The sequence below is a fragment of the Colletotrichum acutatum genome (genome assembly GCF_030867785.1).
Source record: "Colletotrichum acutatum strain CBS 112980 chromosome Unknown BDZ83scaffold_46, whole genome shotgun sequence".
Taxonomy (NCBI): Eukaryota; Fungi; Ascomycota; class Sordariomycetes; order Glomerellales; family Glomerellaceae; genus Colletotrichum; species Colletotrichum acutatum.
The window spans coordinates 178892-198308 of NW_026849040.1; the positions used below are offsets into that span (position 1 = coordinate 178892).

General features: G+C 50.8%; 5 protein-coding genes and 1 non-coding gene across 6 annotated transcripts; 3 read left to right on the forward strand and 3 right to left on the reverse strand.

Annotated features, from left to right (window-relative positions):
• Window positions 1-13: 13 nt before the first annotated feature.
• On the reverse strand, window positions 14-1934 carry BDZ83DRAFT_719547 (uncharacterized protein; the record flags this gene model as incomplete). The annotated part of the gene is made up of 5 exons (XM_060512190.1): window positions 14-789; window positions 897-1097; window positions 1170-1335; window positions 1430-1727; window positions 1855-1934. The coding sequence occupies 5 exons, from the start codon at window positions 1932-1934 to the stop codon at window positions 14-16; spliced, it is 1521 nt and encodes a 506-aa protein (XP_060365028.1).
• Window positions 1935-2266: 332 nt separating this feature from the next.
• On the forward strand, window positions 2267-6323 carry BDZ83DRAFT_621299 (uncharacterized protein). The gene is made up of 7 exons (XM_060508253.1): window positions 2267-2647; window positions 2696-4556; window positions 4618-4809; window positions 4868-4927; window positions 4991-5038; window positions 5095-5250; window positions 5304-6323. Exons 1-7 carry the CDS (start codon window positions 2498-2500, stop codon window positions 6026-6028), a joined length of 3192 nt encoding a protein of 1063 aa, XP_060365029.1. The 5' UTR covers window positions 2267-2497; the 3' UTR covers window positions 6029-6323.
• Window positions 6324-6325: 2 nt separating this feature from the next.
• On the reverse strand, window positions 6326-8692 carry BDZ83DRAFT_699306 (polysaccharide lyase family 4, domain III-domain-containing protein). Its single transcript, XM_060511407.1, has 4 exons — window positions 8093-8692; window positions 7577-8025; window positions 7391-7519; window positions 6326-7328 (listed from the first exon to the last, which is right to left on the reverse strand). Exons 1-4 carry the CDS (start codon window positions 8307-8309, stop codon window positions 6432-6434), a joined length of 1692 nt encoding a protein of 563 aa, XP_060365030.1. The 5' UTR covers window positions 8310-8692; the 3' UTR covers window positions 6326-6431.
• Window positions 8693-13027: 4335 nt separating this feature from the next.
• BDZ83DRAFT_553437 (pectin lyase fold/virulence factor) lies at window positions 13028-13998 on the forward strand (the record flags this gene model as incomplete). Its single annotated transcript, XM_060503505.1, has 3 exons — window positions 13028-13315; window positions 13374-13566; window positions 13631-13998. Coding segments are annotated over 3 exons (849 nt in total), but the record flags the coding sequence as incomplete, so codon positions are not given.
• Window positions 13999-16753: 2755 nt separating this feature from the next.
• On the reverse strand, window positions 16754-18121 carry BDZ83DRAFT_577544 (WSC domain-containing protein; the record flags this gene model as incomplete). The annotated part of the gene is made up of 2 exons (XM_060505029.1): window positions 16754-17361; window positions 17398-18121. Coding segments are annotated over 2 exons (1332 nt in total), but the record flags the coding sequence as incomplete, so codon positions are not given.
• Window positions 18122-18647: 526 nt separating this feature from the next.
• BDZ83DRAFT_t149 lies at window positions 18648-18734 on the forward strand. Its single transcript has one exon. It is a non-coding gene; the product is annotated as a tRNA-Glu (tRNA).
• Window positions 18735-19417: the final 683 nt, after the last annotated feature.

The window sequence follows — 19417 nt, forward strand, 5'->3', positions numbered from 1 at the left end:
ATACATGTAGTAATCACCTAACATCATCCATCTCCAGTACACACTCTTTTGGGAGCCACCTCCTAGCGTGATTACTCGTCGACGGATGAGTAATCAGCACTTTGAGAATCACGCCGTAGTTTTGTTGATTTAGCACAGTGACAAGATTATTCAGGAACAACACAACATCTCCCAATCCCTGAACATGACGGCTGACTTCGAGCCATAAGGCCCCGTCTAAGATCACAAAGACAACCTTATCTGTTGCAGCCATAACCAAATGACGGAAGAGCATGCAGAGCACGCCAAGTTGCTGGGCTCTGACACCGTCTATGAAGCTCAAATTGATAGCCGAGAGATCGACGTCCCGCGGTGTAAGAGACTCTGCGATAAGGGAATTCCAACATCTCAGGACACCGCTGGCGCCAGAGTGTGGGTCATTTTGGCGGTTGTGCTGGCCGCAGAGGTACACCAACGGAATGCTGCGCTCAGATTCTCTCGCCACTAGCTGGGCGAGAGCACATGAGAGCATTGTTAGCGGGGATGCTGCCTCTTGCTCTGAGTTTAGCTTCATTCTTCCTTCGATGAATAGTCTCTGGGACTCGTTCGACTGAAGCCAAGAGGTAAACTTGTTGTCGCGGAGAGCCAGCATGGCGTGGCTGATCATCTCTGGCGGGCAAACTTTCTGTGCGTCAATCATAGACGTCACCATGTCTTTCTGATTGATTTTCGGATCGAAGCCAATGCTAGCGCGAAGCTCATCGAGTGTGATAAATGCTTTTATAACAAGCTTTTCTGCTTTCGGGTTGTCTATCGTTTTTGGGTCGTCAAAATTGCAATTCTCATTGCCTAAAGTACCTAAGGTACCTCAAATAGGCACGGTACCGTAGTAAAGTACAGTAAAGGAACAGACTGACCTCGAACCCAGTCGGCATATTTCAATTGGCTGTTAAGTTGCTCCTTCAGAGCTTTGAGTGATTTGTTGATGTGTTTGTGTTGACTCATTAAGACAACATTCCGGAACTTGGCCACACTGCCCTCGATATTTTGCTTGATAGTCTCTTCTTCCACATTCTTTCCAAAGGTTGTCGGTCTCGTGAGGACCTTGAAAGCCCTCTCTTTGAAAGTCAGATCAAGAAGAAGGATCATAGGTTTAACAAATGGACCATAGCTTTGGAAGCGGTTCTTACCGAGGGCTGACTTGTCAATCCATTGTAACATACTCTCTACACCGTCGAGAATTCCTAGATACAGGTCCTCGGCAGCTCTCCAGACTCTGGGGTCATCGTCGTAAATGTCCACATACTCTTCCGTCTCTTCCACGATATCTGGCAGGCTGTCCAGACAATTGATAATCTTATTTCGAACTTCGTCGAGGCGTTTGGCAGCATATTGTTGCAAAGGACGTTGTGAGCCATAGAACCATTGGTGTAGAAAACGTGTATCTTACACAGAAAACAAATGTCAGAGCTCCGCAAAGTATACCGGTAAAGTCTCCATTCGGCAGAAACGCTACAAGCATTTCCAAGTTCGATGCATTCCTCTGGAAGGATCGCCCGGCCGCGCGAAAAGGATTGTGTCTCATTTTCGTTTTGGCATTGTCTTGCTCGATTGCCTCGGACGCCATGACCCTCACATCTTCCCATTGAAAGTCTTTTTCCACGTCGAATCTCGCGAGGTCTTTACGATTAGTCCTCTGCGCGAAAATACTTATCAAAGTTTTGAATGACTTTGTACGTTCGTGGACTCTGAGAGGAAACTTTTGCGTCAGTATCAACACTGACGAGACACACCAGCTTTGGAAGTCGTCACAAGCCGTGAAAAGTTGCTGTTCACCTTGAGGATGCCTGTTTTACGCGCCTCTTTTCCGAGAACTTGTCTCGAGCTGAGACTTGCCAGCTTGGGTCCAGCTCACCGGCGTGAGTTTTCATGAAGGTACCGACATAGTCGGCCATGATTATATATTGATGAGATCTGGATTTCCTCAAAGATTCGAGGAATTGGGCTGTAGAAAAACCTCTTCTATGACTTCTCCGGGCCAGCTTCTCCTTTAAAGGCAAGGCTGCGAAGATGGAGGGTAGCAGATGCGCTAAGCAAAGGTCTTGGCGTAAGCATCCGGGAACCGGCATGGTGTTGTTGGAGGGAATTGGGTAACTGCATGTGCCGCATCAAATGCTTGCATAAAATTGATCTCAAATTGTCATCCGAGGCGCCTATCTTTAAATAGCTCATTGCCAGGCTCAGTCAACGCAATGATTCGGTGGGTGCTGCAGTAACCCTAGTTCATAAGAGAGCAGCTCTTCTAGCTTGCCGCTGATAGGTCTTTGATGGAAGTACCACTACGGTCCGGCCACGCCTGATTCGTTCTCGCTGCCGTAGAGCGTTCCAAGGACATCGTGTTCTTGCTAGCCGGCTGAACAAACTCTTCTTCTGCACCTCACTCAATACCCTCCAAAGTCTGATGCTCCTGCTTTCACTCAAATGAGGCATACCTCCAAGCATACAACAGCTAGAGAGAATGTCGTCGACACTGGATGCTGAGACCCATTCCCTGGAGGCTCGTCTTCCGCCTACCACTACTTCGCGTTCCGCCGATGTATCCAGTCTGATAGCAGAGAAGGACTCCACAGAGACCGAAAGCAAGAACACGATATCCTCTGCACCTCCAGTAAGCACTGCGATTCAAGGCACGTAAAGGATGACTAAAACTTAGTAGCAGAAGTCAAGTCAGGATGTTACCCCACAAGAGACTCTCAGCCAGCATGACCCCGGTGAGCCACCAGCTGGGGCCGAGCCAGATATCGATGCGGTTTCCAACGATGCCTCCATTTCAGGAGTAAACATCCCAGACGATCTCAGCGAAGCTTCGAGTGGGAGTACTATAAGTCGAGACTTCAAATTATTTCCTGGGGACGGGGGAACGAAGCTAAGCAGAATTGCGCGAGAGCTTCGAAACATGTCTCTCAATCGTATTGATGCTTCTGCTCGATTCAATCCTGACAACGCGCCAAAGTATTTCGCCAATCATCTGAAGATGATGAATTGGATCTCCAAAGTCATCCAAGACTGCGGTCGGCCTCCTCCATTGCCTCTGAACCCACAGTATCAGGAGAGAACCAGAGCAACTCCAATTTTGAAAGAGTCTTTCTGGACAGAGTACTGGAACAGTGATTTGAGCTGCGCGATTGAGGTTTTGATAGAGGAAGAGCCCCTAAATAAGTTGACTTATCGAACACCGGGTCTTGATGACAGAACTCAAGCCAAACCCATCATTCTGCGACCCCGACACAACGGCGCCAAAGCCCTTCCGCCCAGGATATCGATTAGATCTTTGCCGGTAAGAAGAATATTGAGTACGCTTACCGATGGAAGTCTTACTTCGGGAGCCAACATTTCGATTTTTCGTCCTTACAAGATTCTCCAATGGCTTGAGCCTAAGATCCGCGAAAGGTTGTCAGAAATTCCGGATCTCTGTCTCAAATCAACAGACAGAGACAAGAGCGTCGAGGATCCAAACGTCCCAACTAAAGCCGACGTTGAAGACGAAAACGGGACTAAAAAGGACGCAAAGCCGTCAATGACAAGAGAAGCGAGAGACATCCTAATTTTCACTCCGGCATACGACTGGAAGTATTTGACCCATGAAGAACTACGAGAAGCCTCTGACGACCTTGGTATTCTCGTGTCTTTCATGGACAAATACATTCTTCCTCTCGGAAATGTACTTCAGAGATCAGTCGACATTCGGGTCCACTACCAAGAGCTATGGCATGTCTTCAAGCCAGGAAGTATTATCTACGTCAAAGACCCGGCAGTTCCCCAAAAGTTGTGGCGTGTGGTTCAAGGCAAAGGAGGCCAAAGACCACAATACCGGCAACCTTCGACCCAAACCACTCATTTCCAGCTTGGAGGTGCTTGGAACGACTCGAGGCCGCTTCCTTTTGTGATAGAATGCTATTACATAGACTTCGACGGCGACCAGTTCATCCGCGTCTTCAAGGATTTCAAGTTTGAGATGCTGAGGGATCTGACCAGTATTCGTTCCCTCCCGATCGTTCCTTTGAGTATAGCAGAGCGAGATGGCCTCATTGACTTAGCAGGCTGCGAAGTGAAAGGACAAGATTTCATATCCTACACAAAATGGTCCTACAGTTATTATCGAGGTCAAAGTCTCATAGACGAGCCCGATGGAACAGTCTTACGCCGTTCCGAGAAAGGAGCGATCACTTCGGTTGTCATGATTGCGGAGGCTATTGAAAGCCCAGTAGTTGTGGATCTTCATCGTTGCCTACAGGAAGTACCAAGTTGGAAGCCAGGAAGGTCATCCAGAGGCAGTTGGGGCGAAGCCGAGACTATCGAAGAACAGAAAGCACCACCCAAGAATTATCTTATCCCACCTGCTCCCCCAGGAGTAGACGACGATCGAGTGTGGGATGCTCGAATGGCGGAGGAAGTTCTCAACTACACCGATCAATCCCAGCCTGTAGAGGTGTACCGTCGAGAACCTCCTAAAGGAGATGAGATCCTCCTGCTTCCCAACAGGGTTTTTGCTTTTGTTTTACGTACACGTCAGTGGGGTAAGAAGTCATCATTCTCTCAGAAAAGTGTCAATTGAAATTGCTGATACACGACATCCAGCTTGTATACCTCTCGGGTCTAGCTCACTTGAGGCTCAGGGACATAGTCTCACTAGAATGGGAGAAGACGAGAAGGCATGGGAATATCTTCAAATAGACGATGGCCACAGAACCATCATCAAGTCTCTGATGGCCACCCACTTTCGCAAGAAGAAGTCCGAGCGGCGTCAATTCGATATTATCCAGGACAAAGGTATTATGATGACTGATTGGCGTTATTCTGACAGACCCTCAAGACTGACAGTATCCAGGGAAGGGACTCATCGTGCTGTTGCATGGAGTTCCTGGGGTGGGCAAAACTTCAACTGCTGGTCAGTATCTATCCTCAACTCTATGTTGGCAATTACAACGTAAACTAACAGTATTGATCGCAGAAACCGTCGCAGCCTACTACAACAAGCCATTGTTGCCTATCACTTGCGGTGCGTACTATACTGCCTATGGATCGACCAGAACGGGGCTTTGACTGACGGAACAGGTGACTTGGGGATGACTCCCACCGAAGTGGAGTCCAATCTTCAGAATGCATTTCAGATGGCCCAGGCCTGGGAGTGCGTTTTGCTTTTAGACGAAGCTGACGTCTTCCTGGCCGAAAGAAGCCAAGACAACATTGAGCGAAACGCACTAGTATCTGGTACATTTGAAGCCGTCTTTGGCTCTCATTCTTGTGCTGACTCTTGAGTGCAGTCTTCCTTCGCGTGATGGAATACTATGAAGGAATGCTCTTTCTCACGACCAACAAGGTGGGCTCCTTTGACGAGGCCTTCAAGTCCCGCATGTCCATGGCTTTGTATTATCCACCTCTCACCCACGAGCAAACAAAAAAGATATGGGAAGTACAAATGGATCGTACGGAGCAACTCTCAATCGCAGCTGCGCCTGTGGACCTGTCTCAGCACGTAAAATTCAAGCGCGATGAGATCATGACTCTTTCCACGACTCTTTGGAACTTGCAGACTCTGAGAGATGACCACAAGCCAGTCTGGAACGGAAGACAAATCAGAAACGCCTTCCAAACGGCCGTTGCGCTAGCCGAATTCCATCAGCAAGAGAACAATGTCCCGGGGCCCATCCTTGTGAAGAGTGAGCATTTCGAGAAGGTGGCCAAGGTGTCCCATGAGTTCAACGCGTATCTCTACTCGGTGAGGCACGAGCGCCTGGAGAATGAACTTGCCCACAAGAAAGAGCATCGCTACGACGACTTTAACCGGAATCACTTTGGCTTCGGAGGGCAAGGGCTCGGAGTGCCTCAGCAGGGAGGATTTCAGCAGGGTTTCGCAATGCCAGGCGGCTTCCAAAACCTTCACCAGTTAGGTATGATGGGGATGGGTATGCCAAACATGGGGATGGCTGGGTCTGGGTTCAATAGTCTGCAAAATCAGGGTAATCCCATGGCCTCACAGTCGTCGTAGGCTGGCTTCGGCAACATGAATAACATTGGCATGGGGATGGGCAACGTCAACATGGGCATGGGCAACGCTGGTCTCGGAAACGCTGGTCTCGGCAACGTTGGTCTGGGGAGTGCGGGGAGTGGCGGCTCGAACGCAGCCATGGGTGCACAGCAAAGCAATACCAACAATGTAGGTATTCCTGGCCAAACCTTGGGGGGACAAATGACTCCCCAACAACAGCAGCAGATTCAAGAACTTCTTCGGCTCCAGCAGCAACAGCAGCAGCAGTAGTGGCAGTATTACAACAAAAGTAGTGTTCCCAGTAGTCATAATCTCTTATGTCATTAGTTTCCTCAATTTTCATGGCTACTTGTACTCGTGATAAGGACATGGATGATACGGATGATACAGATGCCTTATCGACTTAGAGCCATTCGAAGATGACGCTGTCATACAAGAAGCCTCTCCACTGAGTGTAACGAGTAACAGTGAAGCCCACAGTATTCTGCCCAGCCTTGAGCACGTCGGTATCGATCTCGTACTGGAAGAAGCGCCACTCGCCGCTGACTTTGCCGGACCGGTACAGAGCAGGATCGCTGGTCAACGTGTCCTTGCTCAGGGAGCCGTAAACCTGCCCGTTGACGTCAATGTCCAAAGCCGCGCTCTGCGAGTACCCAGCCAGGGACACGCTCAGCAGCGCAGTCTTGTTGGCAGTGAGGTCCGCCGAGGGGATGTCAAACTCGATCGTCCACTTTCCGATGGTGGACTGCGCAAAGTACCAGTCCTCGTTCTGGGACTTGCCGACGGTGAAGGTCAGGTTCGCGGGGCTCTGCGCCGCCACGCCATGCTGGTAAGGCACGCCGCCGTTCTTGAATCCGTTGGCCTTCTTGTCGAACTCGCCGATCTGGAAAATTTGCTTGCTCTTGGGGACGGTCCACGAGAGCTCGCCGAGGTTCAGGGTCTTGTCCTTGGTGATCGTCAGAGGCGCAGTGAAGTTCGTGTACACATCGGCCAGCTTGCCACCGTTGGAGGTGGCATAGACGGCGTACCCTCCGGTGCGAACGTTGTCGAAGGAGAAGCGGCCCTTGTCGTTCGTGTACGTTGTGTAGTAGTAGTTCTTGCCTTGAATCGAGGGGCGGATGGTAGTGTCGGTGTCGCCGAGGAAGACGGCAGCGCCAGAGGCGGGACGGCCGTCAGACAGGACCAGAGTTCCCTGGACTCCGCCACGAGAGTGGTAGGCTGTGTCCTTGAACCATGTGTAAGGGACGTGTTTGACTTCTTCCTTGTGCTTCTGTGCGGCGTCCGCTACATCTCCATTGTTCTTTGCGTGTAAATGTCAGTGATACTGTGACATGGATTTCCGTATGATCAAGGTCTTCTTACGAGATACCACAGCCAAGGTCCCCAGACCTTGCCTGCTGGCTGAGGCACCGTCTTGCCAACGCGGAAGTGAGAAGTGTCCTGAACGACATTGAGCTGGACGGCATCTCCAGTCTTTGACTCTCGGTGGACCTGGTCATTAGGTCAGAAATTTGCCCACGAGATTGCAGGAGTCACCAAATAACTCACCGTCAAAGTCTGGCTCAGGTGGTCGCTATTGTAGTACTCCGTCGTAGGATGGATGTACCAAGACCCGGCCTTGGGGCCGTAGACGCCGTAGAAGTCACGATCCCTGACGGCGTTGGACCAGTCGTACTTTGTAATGAAGGACCCATCGGCCAGTTGCCAAGTCTCATCCTGGACGTTGGTTGCGGTGGTGTACAGCGAAAAGTCGGGCAGGGGCTCGTCCTTGAGATGCGTGCGACCGTTGGTGAAGACGTCGGGGGCCAACCTCCACAAAGTCCGAAGAATGCTAATGTCGGGGAGGGCCCGGTTGACGAAGTACTGGTACGCGCCTGTCAAGTCATCAAAGATCACCCAGTGGAAATCGCCGGCAGCGGCGGAGAAGCTGACATCGATGTAGTCCGTACCCTGGGATGCGATTGTAGCGTTTGTGAACTGGAGATTGTTCTCTCCATCTTTTTTTGCAATATGTCAGTCAGCACAGCTTCATCAAGTAAAGTTGCGATGAGATGGTCGTCTTACCGTAGCCGACGTAGTGGCCGGCAGCCGAACCCACAAGATCGGCGCCCGGGACACCCTCCCAGAAAAGCTTGGTTGCGTAAAGCGAACCCTGTGTCAGGTTCCAGTGATCATTTCCAATGACCCAGGTCGAGTCATTAATCTGCGCGAGAAAGGGACCCTTCCCGGCACTGGCCAATCTGCCGGCCAAAGCCAACGCGGACAGTCGGGAGAAGTGCATGTTCTTGAAGCCTTACAAGTTGTCTTTGGGGTAGGTTCTCAAGCTGGAGACAGGACTCAACGAGCAACTCGACTGAAGGTCGTCGGTTTGAAGTTCCGAATGGCTACATGGCTTTAGATCTTATACTCTGCAAGTCAAACTCTGATATCAGACGGTCAATTGAAGCTTTCTCTCTTCGGCAGGAGCCGACAGCGTCATGCGGGAGTTGTATTGTCAATGGGGTCCTCAGTGGAGAGAATTGCCGATTGACGCATCGAAACCTGACAATTCGTGATAAGGCGCTGGCACTGTAGACTCACACAGCAAAGTATAGCAAGAACACAGTGTTTCCGGTCCCTTGGGAAACTTGACGTTGTCGAAACAAGACCGAATCTCCGCGGTGCCCATGTCAACATGTCAGTCCAAACCAATGACACCATCCGAGCTCTATCAGTGGTTGGTGGCGCTTATGAAAACCGTTGCGATGAACGCCATTGATGCACATCTTGCACCATCGGTTCCCACTCTTTCGGCATTTCTTCCGAGGAAACATTCTACGCCAGCCACCTAATTGAAAGACGATCGATTCCTCCACCAATTGGCAACATGTTCGAGAGGCAGACGCGATACTAGATTTTCGAATTTGTGAACTATTCTTTATGTGTATTTTTGCAAGAGGTTCGTTCGACTTGAACTTTGCTGATCTCAACAACGACCATTGCGCGGCCGTGACGCACGCACTACCATTGCTGACGCTGGCTCCTGCAAACCCTAAACTCCGAGAGCCGAGTCTTGAATTTTGGATCTGAAGTCAAGTTTGGACTTCAGCCTCTCGGCTTTGGACTGAGATTACTTATTCAAAAGTTGAAAATATGAGACTTTTTTTCGACAGCTGACTCATAGAGGGAAAGTGCTCTTTTTTCTTGATCCATATTGCTTTCTAAGTTTCCTGTCTCCTCCTCTCCTACTATGCAGTCGTTATGCGCATAGTCCGTCTTTGAAGAGCACTGAGCAGTAGTGCCTCTTTGCCTTCTCAATCCCTTGATTGCCTTCGAGAAATAACACAACTATCTTATCCTGACGTATATTCAAGCATTAGCCATAAGTATAGCAGCTCAGTCAAGCGCTATAGGTGGTAGACACTTGCAGTCTCCATGGCCATTACCCTAGCCAACGCCGTACTTTCCTCATTGGCCGTACACTACTTAGGTAATGATACTAACTCTACACCATGCCTGAGAAATGCAATCAGACAACTGAAACAGACAACTTTGGTCTCGGACAATCGTATAATTGTAAAATCAATAAGGTAACTTCATAAACAGCTTGATGTGCATGCCAAGTTTTCGAAATTTCGATGCATGCAAGTATGTGTGACCTTTCCTGAAGCCATGAGTTCTTATCACTATTGCATGTACTTGACTTCTTGCCTGACCAAGAGCAACAAAGTAATTTGTCTTTTGACGATGTAGATCGACCAAGAATCGACCATTGTCTCTTACTCGTTGGGGTCTGAGTCCGTGAGTGTCATTACTAGTCACGCGCGCCTGCTGAATCAGTCATGTTCACTGCAGGTTTGCACACAGAGAATTAGGAATTGGCCTTTGCAACGACAATCTCTATTTTGAGAATCTGTCAAGTCTGCTGTGGCAGTTGCTCAAATTCGTATTCAACTCGCGATGACTCAAGTTACCTCAACACGAGTTGGAGCTGGAAGTATCTCATCTATTGAGATAGCTCGTGGGCCTCGCTAATCGCTGAGTTGATTGTCTAGTTGTCAACTTCAAGGGTCGGAGGTCCTTTTATCCCATCCATATTGCATATCAATATGGGGAAATCAATTCCTTCAGCAATCGCGTGGTTCTGTCGTCACAGTCCACCAAACCCTTTAAATCTGCCGTCAATCACTACCGGAAAATGATGATCAGCGATCTGGAGCTCTGCTCGCAAACCCGCCAAATGTCGAAATTCTGCCCGTTCAGCCTGCAGATGAGCGCTGGAGCCCTCCCCCAGCTTGGTGCAGAACTACTCCCACGATCACCACACCCCCCTAAAGTCGTACACCAGCAGAACGGATAAGCCAACCTATGAAAAAAAAAAAAAAGTCTTGGCGGCAGTCAAATTGACTTTGCGCATGCAGTGCGAGTTGAACTCAAAAAACACCACTGACTCTGGAGTTGCCGGTGCGCAACAGAGTTCGACAACTGCCCCGGACGTGCGCTCTAGAGGGTGGATATGGTTTATCAGCAGAAAGTTTCGGACTGTGGGAACGCGGCACCCCGGTTAATCTTGTTATAGCACTGTCTATTATCGTCTTCAGCGAAAAGGGCTACCTGGCGATGGCGTAGCATTACAAGACAACCTTAATACACAAAATCGAAAGCGCCCGATCTAAGCGCGTGCAGATCGATGTAGCTTTCGAGATATTCATCTCAGGATATACGTGTTGTATAGTCGGTTTACAAAGACTTTATGTACGGAGTATAGTCAACTCAATATTTAGTCTGATATTGACAATTATCGGATTGCATCCGTCTGGTTCCTTGAGATTGTTCTTGGCGTTCTTGGCAAATGTCTTCAAAGGCTTCGATGAAACAATATCTACGGAGCACTCCTGCCTCATTTGCGAGCGACTGGCAGGGTGCATGACTTTTTTATGAGATCCATGCAACGATACAAACCTCACTCGTCTATACTTTCCGACGATGGCGGTAGTAATCAGGATAACTCCGTTCTTCGTGCATCGACTGACGCATTTCAATCTCATTCACTTCTTTGCCATATTAACTCATTTGTCTCCTCGACAGCTCATGCATCGTTGCCTTCGAACCATCGCCAAGGTGGAGGCAAGACTGGACAAACAGGGGAATTACGTGGACCAAAAAAAAAAAAAGATCTCGGCCGGGAACCCCTGGAAACAATCCGCCTCGTCGCTCGTCTCCCATCGGCGCGGCTGAGCATGACCTCAACCAGAGACCAAAGTTCATTCTTCTGCCTCGGCACCTCACCGACATGTTACGCGTCCCCAGTTGAATATATTGGTTTGTGTCGCGGCTTCGCGAACAATCGATATTAAAGACAAAGTCTGGCTCAGCGGCTTAAACTCAAAACAGCGTTGCAGTGCATGTCACAATGAACCGAGAAAGACTCGCCTAACGTCGAATGATGCAACAACCCGCTCCAACGGGGTCTGGCCGCCATCAATACCATACACTGCCCTCGGCTCCCCTATTGCTACTTCTCAGGGGAGAGAGAATGCGGTTCCTGGTTGCATTGTGTCGGGCCCGCCCAAAAAGTTAACAGTGAACCACAAAACTTTCATCGTTCCCGTGCGTGTGTGTTTGTGTGTGTATCTGTATGGCCCAGTCCCTACTCGGCTCCGATTCTCTCTCTCATGTCACGTCACGTTGTGTTTGCTGGCATTTCTCCACCTGGTCGTTCCCTGTTCAGTGTCGGTGAGTTCCGAATACAGCGTAGTTTCAGACGAAATAAAGTCCCCCACGATCCTTAGTCCCGGGTCCGGTGGTGAGGAGGGGAGGGGGCGATTTCAATGCGTGATGGCAACTGCCGTGCGGGTTCCATGTTGTCTCTCCTGCAGCTCCATCTCGTAGTAGCTTTATTGCCCGGGAGGCTGTCATGGCTAAACATAGAGGATACGAAAGCCTCGCGAATTGGGACTCGTACGTTGTCTGACGGACACCCCCTGAACCGATTTTGTGAATTTCTGATTCGGGTGGTGGGGGGAGCATTCTCCGCTGCGGGAAGTCAGGGGTATTTTGACCAGTGCCAACACGGGCTCCAACATATGGAAACTTGGGAAGTGAGCTACGGAGCCGCAAAGGACCCCAAACCTGGATGCTGATGGGATTTTTTGTGGTTTATGGTGGTTTCTGGGAGCCTGTGAGAGGCTCGTTTCCCTCGGGACGGACCCGCGTGGCAGGATGGGGTGGACCTGGCAGAATTAATGTCACACAGAACGTACTCCGTCTTGCGTCGATCGGAGCTTTACATTGATTAGGTCTGTGCCACGAACCGCCGCGACCACACTCTAGACGTCCGGGATGGCGCTGCGGATGACCAGCCATCATTGCCTGTTTCAGTAACCGTTGGTTCTGTCATTGGATTTCTGTGTGGAGTGAGAAGCCCCCGTCATATATTCAATTCCATGGTTGTTTACGCGCCCGCATCACATACGGGGCCCGTACTACGCGGCCAGCGACCAACAATCCATGTCATGGCCTAATCCATCGTGTTGTCGATGGCAAGTTGATGGACTCTATGGGAATAGGGTGATCCAATGGCTCGGGTGAGCTCGTCGAAAGACCCAGTTTCTATCGTAGCCTTCAATGGTATATCAACTCGAGGTTGCCTTGGTCTGTCGATCCGTTCTCTCTTGTTGTTTCATTCCCACAGTCACTCATTCTTTCGTTCGTTCAACTCTTTTCTACACCTTTTTTTCCAAGATGTTCGCCAAGTCCTTCCTTTTGGCCGCTGCGGCCCTTGCCCAGCAGGCTGCTGCCGTCTCCGTCACCGGTACCCCCGAGGGTTTTGCCTCTGGCACCACCGGCGGAGGCTCTGCGACTGCCGTCACCCCCACCACCAACGACGAGCTGGTCTCGTACCTCGGCGACTCGTCTGCCCGTGTCATCGTCTTGACCAAGACCTTCGACTTCACCGACGAGGATGGCACCGCTACCGAGACCGGCTGCGCTCCCTGGGGAACCGCCTCCGCCTGCCAGGTCGCCATCAACAAGGACTCGTGGTGCGACAACTACCAGTCCAGCGCCCCCTCCGTCTCTGTTACCTACAACAAGGCCGGTCTCAACCCCATCAAGGTTGCCTCCAACAAGTCCATCATCGGATCCGGCTCCAAGGGTGTCATTGTCGGCAAGGGTCTGAGAATCGCCGGTGCCGAGAACGTCATCATCCAGAACATCAAGATTGAGAACATCAACCCCAAGTACGTCTGGGGTGGTGATGCCATCACTCTCGACACCACCGACAACGTCTGGATCGACCACGTCACCGTAAGTGCTCACTAGTCTGAAATCTGAAATTGCAATCAACTAACAACCTCGACTCTAGACCTCCAAGATTGGCCGCCAGCACCTTGTTCTCGGCACCTCTGCCTCCGGCAAGGTGACCGTCTCCAACTCCGAGTTCGATGGCCAGAGCGACTACTCCGCCACCTGCGACGGCTACCACTACTGGGTCAACTACTTCGCCGGCTCCAGCGACACCATCACCTACATGAACAACTACATCCACCACTTCTCTGGTAAGTCAGCGAGAAAGGAAAATCACATCAGCATAAGCACCAGAAAACTAACTCACCAATCTAGGCCGTGCCCCCAAGGTCAACGGAAACTCCTTCGTCCACGCCGTGAACAACTACTGGTCCGACTCCACCGGCCACGGCTTCGAGGTCACCTCCGGCGGCTACGTCCTCGCTGAGGGCAACGTCTTCAGCAACGTCGCGACCGTCATCGAGGCCGGCGGCGACGGCGCCACCCTCGCCATCACCTCCTCCAACGCTGCCGACTGCTCCTCCAAGATGGGCCGCTCTTGCCAGGCCAACAGCTTCTCCAGCTCCGGCACCTTCACCGGCACCGACACCAGCGTCCTCAACAAGTTTGGCAGCGCCGATATCCCCGACGCCGTTGCCGCCTCTTCCGTCTCCAGCAGCGCTGCTGGGTACGGCAAGATCTAAGCCATATCCGCTTTTAGGATATGACTTTGTTACGCTCTTCTAAAATAAACCATTTCGCCCCGGGTCAAGGTTACCCCCAGTGGCAGTGGAATTAGTGGCAGCTTTCGATTCTGTAGATACCTTATCTTCTTTACAGCCTGTATAAATGACAGCCTTTCTTGGAAAAATATCTTGTCTTGTTCCCCTGTGATGTGATGTGGTTGAGCCAAGCCTGACTCCAAAGTGCACCATACTTTTGTCTCCCACGAGTCAGTGGCTATTTTTGTTTCCGATGTGAAAATAAACAATCCCTAGCAAAAACTCTCACAGTTGCTACCCGCTGTGCGCGAGCAGCAATGCTCAGTGGTTCGTGCGCTTCTCTGCCCGCGCCGTGCGACATCATTTCTGCCCGGAACTCAAGTCCGTTCACCCGGGGGCGATTGCCGCGTGGTCAACCCACCGAGTTTGATTAGACCGGGCAGATGCAACTGCTTAACAGGGAGAAGAATTTTCTTTTTCCCATTCTTTTCCGTTTCGGCTTTGGGGAATCGTCATGCGACTGTTGTCTTTGGCACAAGAGCCATCGACAAGTTGCGAAAGTTTTGGCATGAATCAAGAAAGTTATTCAACTTCGGGCAGATCTTCAGTGGCGATTCGATAATTTAGTGAGACCATGAGTATCTCATCCAAAAGTTGCCTACATATTCGAACTTTTTGCGCCGCGTTGAAGAGCAATGGCGGCGAGTTGCGACAATGGATTTCATGTTTAGTCAATGGAACTTGAGTGCTGAGACAACTTTTAATATGGGTCCTGCTGAGAACGGGTACGGATAGCACTTAGGGGCTGCGTCAAGTACAAGCGACAAGAACAGGGAGCAGTCTCGGAGAGAGTGCGACACAAAACGGACGATGACCACAGCAATATACCTGCGGGCTTTCTCGTTCGATCAACAGCTGAAATTTCCTCGATGATCTTCTTGAGACATTCCGCTACGTGACGTAATTGCAAGCCGTATTGGACTTATGTTAAGCTTAGGTGCGCGATGAGAGCTGTTACATCCCACGATCAGAGTTGCGCAACGACATGGGTTGATCAGTTCCATCTCAACTTTGCCTACCTTACGAAGCAACAACACCGTTGGCTACCAACATGAATAGTCAACTTCGGAAGCAACTATTGTTCACTTGCGAATTGATACAAAATTACACATCTTTTCCCAACATATGCAGCCATTAAAAGGGTCTAGTAATATTGCCATACAGTTTGGAATCGAGGAGCCCAAGTCATTACATGTACCTGCTTTTAACCAGCAACTGGCACCATCTCAATATTGTCCAGCCAGAACGTCGCATTCAACCCAAGAGAGAAAGGACACCTGAACTGCGCCTGGATCAGCAAGTCATAAGCAGGTGTAAAAGACCCCGACTCAATCGTCTGCCACTGTTGCTCGCAGCCATCCATCATAAAATATCCAGCCACCACTTGATTACGTCCCGCATCATAGCTAATCATGGACAGATAGCAGCCCTGGCTACTGACAGATCGCACACGCGTCCGCATTACGTACTTCTGATATTGCAAACCGTCTCCCCCGTACCCGGCAATGTAGAATGACGGCCCGCCAGAATTTGCCGTTAATGCCGGTTGATTATTGAGCCATACACTCCGCGAGGTTGCCGCACCGTTGTACCCCGGTGACGCGAACCCGAGAACAGGCTTGGCCCCGTAGACGATGTTCCCTTCTGTGGGCTTCTTGAGCCAGCTGGGAAATGTGACTGCGCCTGAGCGAACGTCTGCGAGTGTGAGAACGTCCCCGTTCACTCTTGGCGCGACGTTGGTCGTGGGCGTAATCATCTTGATTTCGAGGCTGTCAAGAGTCACCCACGCCACTGCACTTCTCGGACTTGTCGCACTGATCGTGACGGTCATAGCATCGAGAGCCGGTGTGAACACAGCGGTAATTATCTGCCAGCTTTGAATCTGCTGAGGGTCGGCTGACTGGGTCACGACTGGTTGAACAGTGGTCGAGGGGGCGGCAACTTGCACCACGGCAGTTGGAGATTGACTCGTCGTCCCGCCTAGTTGGCATCGGAGGGAGACCTGATACGTTGCGCCTCTTACGACGTTGAAGGTCTGAACAAACTTTGTGGTACGGACGGCGTTGACGGAGGCGAAAGATATGTTATAGGCTAGAGCATTTGCGTCACCTTGGACATACGAATAAGCAGTTTGGGACGAGGTGGTCACCGCCCATGTCTGAAGGTCGAAGGCGCTGCCGAATGTTTTTGAGAATGTGGCGGTCAGGTCATTTCGGTAGCCGGGGTTGCAGGCGCTTGTTGCAGCTGCAGTCGAGCTTGTGGTAGAACTGGAAACGATGCCATTGCTGCTTGTTGAGCTACTACTGACACTTGAGCTAGAAGATGAGATTGATACTGAAGAAGTGGAGGACGAGGTAAAGGTCGACGTTAGGGACGTAGATATGCTCGAGGTGCTCGATGTAGTGGAAATAGGGGTTGAAGAAGTTCCGGAGCTGTCAAAAATGGAGGAAGTCGAGGTTGATGAGCTCCCTGTAGTTTCCGATGAAGAGAAGGCAGTCGGTGAAGTCGTAGTCGCAGAAGACTCCAGGCTTGTTGAGGTTGTAGATACTGCAAGACTGGAGGAGCTTGAAGAAGTATCCTGAGTAGACGAGGTTGCTCCAGATGTGGCAACACTCGCTGTGTCAAGTGAGCTGGTCGAGGTCGTAGAGGACGACGATGACGAAGGAACAGGTGGATTGATGCTGTAGAGACTGAGACGATCGCCCCCTCCGCACCATTGCGAAGAGTCTCCCACGCAGATGTGCCCACATTCTTTTTCTGAAGCCATGGAACCGCCGACAGTGTTGCCGCAGTAGCACTCTCGAGAGTACTCCAGACCAAAGTAGCTGTACCCCTGACAGAAACTAGCACACTTTTCAGCAGTCATATCGTCGGCCCTGTAGTCCTTTGCAGAAAGCGAGCGACGCCCATCCACGTTATCGACCCAGCAAGAGGAGTAGTAGAAGCCGCCCACGGTTGCCAGGTTCTTGACGACCGGAATAGTTGATGTTTGCGGTATGGCATAAATCGATATGCGGTTGGCGTCACCGCAGATCTCCGTGCCGTCACCGCCGCACTTCATCGCACATGCAACCTCTGCCTGTTTCGTGCTGGCTGTATCTAAAGACATCCCGCAATAGCACTCTCCCGTGAACTCGACGCCGAAGTAGGTGTAGTGGGAGATGTTACAGAACGAGGCGCACTTCTCGAGGGACATCGCGGGATTGCGGACAAGGTCTCCCGTGAGAACGCGCTGAGGCAGGTTATCAGTGTAGCAACCTTGGTAGATGTACCCCGAGACAGCCACTGCCGCCGCTGGTGAAACGATAGAGGGCGTGGAACCCTGAGAGGGAGTCGGACCGGGGAGCGACGATGCCGCCGGCGGTCCGTAAACACTGAGTCTCATGCCGGCGCCGCAGAGTTCGGCATCGGACCCGGAGCAAGTGAATGAGCATTCGGACTCTGAAGCAGCAGACTGCGGCGCCACGTTACCGCAGTAGCACTCTCGCGACCACTGCGTACCGAAGTAGGTGTAACCCTGGCAGTGTTGAGCACAGAATGCCGCTGTCATGGTGTCGGAGGCGAAGGGCTTGTTGGGAAGCACCCGGTCGCCGTTGTCGATGAAGCATCCCAAGTAGACATGGTCGACGAGCGTGGCGGGCTTCGGACTAGAGAACCCTAGATTGGTGTAAACATCCATACGGTTTCCAGCGCCGCAGAATTCCGAAGGGTTTCCAGAGCAGGCGAAGCCGCACTCGCTTCGGGCAACTACAAGTGCTTGAGTCTGGATTGTGTTACCGCAGTAGCATTCTCTGCCATACTCGACGCCAAAGTGGCTGTACTTTGAGCAGAAGGAGCTGCATTTCTCAACTGTCATGGTGTCGTCGGCGGTTGCTGGCCCTTCCAGCGTTCGTTGACCAGCTACCGCGTCGGTATAGCATGCCAAGTATGTGTATGTGCCATCCCGGGACTGAATCTGAGGGTTGCTGGGAAGGGCGTTTACAAGGTGCAAAACAGAGAACAAGAGGCGGGCTGCCGTGTGTAGATTGAAACGAGTGTGAGCCATGTTTGTGACACATAGAAGCGAAGAAAAGGCGCGAGAATGACAGCAGATTATTTTCTGGGCAAGGCGGGAGATCTTGTAAGATTTGTATCTCGGTTTGAGGTAAGCCACTTCGAGAATGATTTTATTACAGGGCGCGAAGCAGTGAATAGTCCCAAATCAAGGTCTAGAGTAGACCCGAAGACTTGTTACCCCTGCACTAGTACTTCCCCAAAAGTAAGTAGAGCCACGCGGTCGGACTCAGAACTCACTAGGTCTCCAATCAGAGTTGCTAGTGACTTGCCACCATATCAACATGGCTTAGTGTTGGCGGCATTAACTCTTCTCTGGGTTGGGGTCGCTCGGGGCTAGTTCACGTTGAGTATGAGCTCCAACTGCCACGCAATTTCCACAAGCCGAAGCTCAATATGCACTTTCCCTATTCAGAGCTCATTGGACTACGGACAACTTCGACTTTCGCTATTCAACCCGATGGAACAAATGATCCTTACCTACTCAGTGAATCTGAAGGCTCGCAGCAGTATCCACATCCGATATGGTGTAGTGGCCAACATGATGCCCTCTCATCTTGGTGAGAGGTTAGGCATAGCCCCGAGTTCGATTCTCGGTTTCGGAATCTTTTGCTCATGCAGCCAGTGAACTCATTTTTGACGTTCGGTAACAATCGTCTGACCATTGAGGATGGTCCAATCGTTATAATGGGACAGCAGAGCATGTAGTATTAACGCAAGACTTACTGAATGCCATCGGCCTTGGTCCGCAACGAACTCGATCTTTACGACATTGCAACGCCAGGTGGTATTTTGAACAGAATCGAATACTCTTCGTTTCAAGATCTCGATATTTTACAAAATCGTAATCCTGGTCGACGTCATTTCTGTGTCTCTCTATTGGGAACTTCATTCTGATTGAATTGATCATCTCTTGCTTCTTGAATGTCAGTATACTGCTAATTGCGCTCAGTGTTCTTCCAAGACCGAATCCATAGCACAAGATTGCGACGTGGAGTCTTGATCGTTGACCGCGAACCCGCCCAAAAGCCTCTGGCAATCGCAGTCCAGCAGAGCACAAGAACCATCTTCAACATGAAGAGCACTATTGTGCTTTAGGTTGGTCGTGATTGGTAGAATTTCCTGCCCCCAACTTCTTGGTCGGGATCATTCTAACGAATGAGGCACCGGCATGTAGAACCCCTAGGTGACAAGGGCCATAAGCGCCTTAGCATCGGTCTGTAGAAGCTAGCATTTCTCTTTTATCTCTTCTTCTTGCCATGAATCTGTTCCTCTCGCAAGCAGAGGT